This window comes from Chenopodium album, chromosome 2, assembly GCF_948465745.1.
Source record: "Chenopodium album chromosome 2, dcCheAlbu1.1, whole genome shotgun sequence".
NCBI lineage: Eukaryota > Viridiplantae > Streptophyta > Magnoliopsida > Caryophyllales > Amaranthaceae > Chenopodium > Chenopodium album.
In genome coordinates this window covers 73,633,863-73,639,904 of record NC_137835.1, presented here as the reverse complement: position 1 = coordinate 73,639,904, position 6,042 = coordinate 73,633,863, and the positions used below count along the sequence as shown (strand labels likewise).

The window sequence follows — 6,042 nt, the reverse complement described above, 5'->3', positions numbered from 1 at the left end:
TTTATACATTGAAATCTGTGTCACTTTAGTATTTTACTTTTATCTCATTTAAAAAATAAAATAAAATGATTAAATTAAAAATAATAATACCAGTAATTAAATTAAAAATAATTATTGTAACAAAAATGTCCTATATGAATATTTCTAGGTTATGATGAACTCATACAGTATCAGATATAGGACACGGTCTGATTCCATAGGAAAGTATTGCCTCCTCAATCAAGGAAATGCATTAAATTTACAAGGACTAAAGTCACAGAAAAGTAATTACGCCATAATTCTTTTAGGTTAATACAGTACAGTAGTACTTTGTACAAACAAGTCAACAGTAACCAGTGATCAACTTACTGTTTCAGTAATGACCGTGATTAAAGTATTACGAAGCAGTTAATATTAACTGCCTGTAAGAGCATCAGTTTATAACATTCTCATATAAACATGTGCTACCTGTTACTAACCTATACAAAATCGATAAGGGGAAAAACGAAGCGTTCACAGAGCTTGAAACTATCTCTTCGTCTAAACTCAATGTGACCACTTCATGGGCTCAATGCCCACATATTAGACATGGCTCCGAACTATCCTTCCATTCAATAGCTTAAAGAGACGTCAAAGTCCTTCCTTCATCACTGGAGCTGATATAGGCAAAGAAACAGGCTAATAGGATTGTTCCTAGACAAGGTAGTCTGGATAAGTATAACAAATAATTCTGCTAAACTCGAAGTGCTTAACATAGGATGATAGGAACAAGTAAGACTCACCTATCTTAGAGTTCAGCAGTTTCAAGTGCACTTGTTGTAGCTTTGTCCTCTTTCCTAGAAGCTTTCTTCCGCTTCCTCTCTGACTGAGGTTCTTTGGCTTTTAGATCATTGGAGAAGGTCCTTAATGATAGAGAAAGGTTCTCATTTCGATGGGCTGAGACAAAATTTAAGACTATCACAAGTTGTCCATATTGAAAGGCTATACTAGTAAATCAATACAAATTTAGTATATTGACTGTGACCAAACACCAAAGTCATTTAGTTGTGAATAACAGGCTGGTCAGGCTGTTGTCATCAAACAAAGGATACATGTTACCGCTAGATGCAAGCTTCAAGAGATGATGAAAAACAGAATTTTAAAAGACTTTAAGCTTCTTAAAGTGTATTTAGATTGTGATTAAGTCAAATGAATCAGTGGATATTGTCTACAAGAACTGTGTTTTATTAACATATCAAGGAGCAGCATAAGCAAAGATCAACCCTACATTTAAAAAAAAAAAAAAATAAATAAATCCTAATATAGTCAATAAATAATGGACTGCATGTATCAGACATGATAAAAATATATGCATGATATAACAACAGATAAATGTATGGTACTCAACACAAATAATACTCTATAGATGAAATGTGCAAGAATAAAGCAAAAGCTTTGTTAACCAAAATAAATATTAGTGGCAATTGACAAATCAGTTTGAGACAAGGTATGAACCATGAGTGAACAGAAGGCAACATAAGATCTGTTCATCAGTAATTGCAACCTAAAGTCACGAACTGGTTCTACATTCATTATAAACTAAGTGACTTTTCACAAAGAAGATTGCATATATCTTTTATCAAAACCATCAATACAGAAAATCTTAAGCCGAGGCCTGAGCATTTTGGTAGTCAGTTTATCTAACAAATTCATAAAATGCAGTGGATGCAGATATGATTTAGAATATAGACTTCTAGAATTAAGATTGAAGTATCATCAGATGCCCATGAATACTAAGTATACTGCTTCCACTAACATACAAGAAATCTCAATAGTCCTGGTTACAGGTCATTCAAAGCAAATACAACGTAATCCTTTTTTAAAATCAAAATCCCCGTACCATGATCGTTCCAAAGTCCAAAATTCCAAAAGATGCACTCATTGCTGTTGTTAACAACTGAAAATTGTAATAGACTAACCTAAGGAGGGATAGTTTGGGTATTCTAGTAGTAAAATTAGTTTACTAGGTTAATAGTCCTTGGTATAAATAGAGAGGGAGGGGAAAGAAAATGGTAGGCAATAAGTTGTAAGGAAAACCTAGAGAGTTATGCCCTCATGCCATTGTTAGAGAGTGATAGCCTCAAGCTATTTTTAGAGTAAAAGCTATTAACCTATCTTTGTAACCCTTTTACCATATAAAATCAATCTTCTAGCTTCAATCTTTATTATTTCTTCTCATTCAATCAATTAACCAAAAATCAATTTATCTAGTTTAATCAAAGAACCAATCTTTTCTCTATATTTTACTGTTATTTGTGTGAGTAAGTTAGCAGTAATTTCAGTTCATCACAAAAATAAATAGGTATTTTACCAAGTTTGACCTTAAAACTGTAGGTGACACCCCCGCTTACTCCACCCTGTACATGAGGGGGTGTGGGGGAGGCAAGGTAATAAAAAGGAAACGGAAAATTCTTATGAGACAAATGAAGCACCGTACGTCACATATTACTCAATGTTTTCATATACAGAAATAAAATGTCATTAAGTTGTGAAGTGGATCCTATTGTTATGGGATGGATGCAGTTGGTTGAAAAGGTGATCAAAAACAAATTTTGGAATACATCATGCTACTCAGACAAATCGTGGTTTTAGATTGTACATAGCTCAGAAAGGAATAGAGGATGCTGCATACAAAAATTGTGTTTTATCAGCTAAAAGTAGAACTGCACAAGCATTATTTCAACCAAATAAGATACTGAACTTATACAATTAATTAACCAAGCATCACATGAGTTGGCGATGATAGAATGATATACCTAGTGATAATTGTATAATGCTTAGCACAATAATGAACAAGCTACATGTGCAAGAGTAAAGCAAAAGAGTTTGGCACTCAAAGAAAGTTTGGTGGCAATAAGTTGAGACTTGAGAGTTGAGACAGATACAATCCATGTATGAACTGAAGGTTGGGTGGTATAGGATGTTTGTTGTCCAAACTATACTCAAAAGGGATGAGAAGACAGCTACATAAATTAAGCAGCTTAAACATAATGTTGTGTTATTAAAAAAACATAAAACTAAACAGAGGAAAAAGAAACAAGGGGTGGATATGATGACAAACCATATACATAAAAAATGTTAAAAGAAATTCATAACTCATTACAATCAAAAGTTGCAAACCAATGCATTTATCATAAAATAAGTAAATTTTCAGCAAAGATCACATATGTCTAAACCTTTAATAATTCTTATTAAAGATAACTATTCCAAAGAATAAACCTCAAGACATGCCCTGGTCTGAACATTTGTAATCAGTTTGTCCAGAAATTCTTGAAAAGAAATAGATTAGGATGCTATTGTAAAAATTAGAGACTGCTTTCCTTCTAACAGAAATTTAGGACTTCTAAGATTCAGATTAAAGTATCATTAGATGCCTTGCTAAAAAAGTTTTCAGTATTCTTGATTATCTGTAACAGAAAGTTGCTGCTTCCACCTTTCTATAATTATCACCTTATGAAAGTATTGTCACAACATCTGTTGCTACCAACCGATTCATAAGAAACAACAGTTTCAAAAATTCACATGTTTAATATATTTTTGCCTGCATCGTAAGTGATGTTCTGTCAGCTTCTTCTCCCCCCCCCCCCCCCCCCCCCCCAAACTCACAAAAATAGAAAGGGAGAAAGAGAAGAAAATGGAAACTCAAAACATTCTTGTACAACAGATGAAGCTGAAGCTTTATGCTTGGTTAACTGAAGAACCACTGGAATATTATGAGTGATTAATTAAAGTAAAAATTAAAAATTGACAGTACCAAATAGAGTTATGTGACAGAAACATGATAAATATTCACATGTTTAACAAAGCACATGCAACCTCATATCCAAAATAGTGGTTTCCATTAAAACAACTGTATGTAATACCTGCAAGTATAACATCCTCAGTATTCACCAATTTACGACCAGCATGGTGTGCAAATAGTTCAAGGTCCTTGGCCAAATGCTCTGTAATACAAAAGGTAAACCCCCATGATTCGTTATACAGTAAGATTGCTAGATAGATATGAAAAATGTGTGCTTGATCTCATCACGGAAAACATGTGCTAAAACTAGTCATTCGCCATGGAAAATAAAGCTCTAGGAGCAGTCAGCACATATTGTGGGTAGTTGATTATGAGGCATCAGGGCAGCATATTTGAGGAAAGTTGTTTCCAAGACAAAACATGTGAAAGAGCGGGTTTGACACAAAAAAAAGTCAATTTTAGTTCCCATGTTAAGAGTGTAATCCAAATCCAATATGCATCCAGAATGCCTGATATCCAAAGATGACAAGGGTGGCATGCAAAAAACATATCTATCAGCTTAAAAGTGTTAATATTGCTACAGATTCAGATCATCCTATCAAATTGTCATCAAATAATTTACAATTGTACCCAGAACAGTCAGAAGCATGAGTGATGATTTAAAAAAGAGTTTAGTATATCAGCACTTAGGTATCCATCAACTTATGCAAGGCACAAAACATAATAAATCGAAGCTAAGAAGAGCATCAACTTGTTACGACTTATGAGGTCATAAATCAATAGTAGCAAATTGTATATAACTTTTCTTAAGATATCCCCTAAAAACGTCCTTTCCAAATCATCTCCCTACTAGATTGGTATTTTTTTCTTCTTAATTTTTCATTACAACTCAATATTATCCACTTATCTAATTTTACATATTCCACACAATCTGTCATTTGACATATCATTGAACTACCCAGTAGGACAATTTTCTTTGTAACTATTCATAATCACTCAACGCCTAGTCGATGAAAAAAGAAAACCTAATTGATATTGAAGATAGTTACCATGCACATTCATGTAAAAATGGTCCTATACACATTCTTAACCAGAAAAGTCACCCACAAACGCGTAAAACTATTATAAATCAATCACAAATCGTTAGAAGCTATTGACAATAATCGTATGGAAACAGGCACTACAAATGCTATAAAATTTTGATCAAGCTCACTTGTTCTCAATTCAAAAATCACACTTGCTAACTGCTATCAAAATATTCCAAATTCAAAGCAACACAAAAGAAATCCTAACTTCAGAAAAAAACAATTATAAATAATAAAAAACCATATACAATCGAAACCCTACATAATAAAATAAAATCAAATTAGCAAACCCTAGAAAAGCATAAGAAAATCGAAACGAAGGAATTTCAAGTGCAATTACCAGCATAATTAAAAGCCAAATTGGAAATACACGCAACAATGGATTCAGATGGTTGCATTCCGTTTTTCTTGGCTGCTCAAATTGAAGAACAAAAAAACGTAAGAAATGGAAGAATTGAGAGAAGAAAGAGAAAGAAAGAGAGAGAAAAGGACCTTCAGAATCGGCAATGGAAATGGCGGAAAGACGAAAACGATCCTTCAAAAGTTGAGTTTCTTCGTCATCTTCTTCTTCTCTCTCCATTTCCATGTCGCTTCCTGTTCTTTCTATTTCCATTTTTCCAAATTTTTTTGAATTGATTTCAGAATAAGAAATTCATGGGTTTTCAGGCGCCAAATTTCTGGGTTATTTGTTCGGTTTTTTTTTTTTTTTTTTTTTTTTTTTTTTTTTTTTTTTTACATCTGTCCATAAAATAGCAGCCTCTAGGGTGGACAGATTTTGGGCTTTGGGGTAATTTTTGTTCTTTAATTTGGAAAACTAGTGTTTTTTTTTTTTCATTCAAAATGTACTTCATATGATTTTTGACTTTATTATAAACAAGCTATGAGACACACACATTGGCTTGATTTTCCTTTATTCTAATTAAAAAATCTTGTAAAAAAAACTATGTAGGTAGCTTTTACGAGAGGGCTATTTTGGAAAAGAAAAATTTATCACCCAAAACCCCCTTTTACTTTATATATTGCTATAGTTTTTTTTTTTTTTTTTTTTTTAAAGAAAAGAATATTTATTGTACGAATTTTACTTTAACATGTAAAATTTTATTGATGTATCAAAACTTTTCATAATTTTACTTGTTGATAATTAATTGTTAAAGGTGTGCATTAGCAAACATTATGAAAGAAACTTGATAAAGTCTT

The 6,042-nt window shown here is 32.5% G+C and overlaps 1 protein-coding gene across 2 annotated transcripts; it reads right to left on the bottom strand.

Moving 5' to 3' along the window:
- Positions 1–207: 207 nt before the first annotated feature.
- Positions 208–5,594, bottom strand: LOC145587388 (protein MHF1 homolog). Of its 2 annotated transcripts, XM_081644127.1 has the most exons (5): positions 5,338–5,587; positions 5,186–5,257; positions 3,882–3,962; positions 762–915; positions 208–672 (listed from the first exon to the last, which is right to left on the bottom strand). In XM_081644127.1, the coding sequence occupies exons 1-4, from the start codon at positions 5,456–5,458 to the stop codon at positions 767–769; spliced, it is 423 nt and encodes a 140-aa protein (XP_081500253.1). In that variant the 5' UTR covers positions 5,459–5,587; the 3' UTR covers positions 208–672; positions 762–766. The 2 variants fall into 2 exon arrangements, with proteins under 2 accessions (XP_081500253.1, XP_081500259.1); XM_081644133.1 differs by lacking the exon at positions 3,882–3,962 and having other exon boundaries at positions 5,338–5,594.
- Between the last annotated feature and the right edge of the window lie 448 nt (positions 5,595–6,042).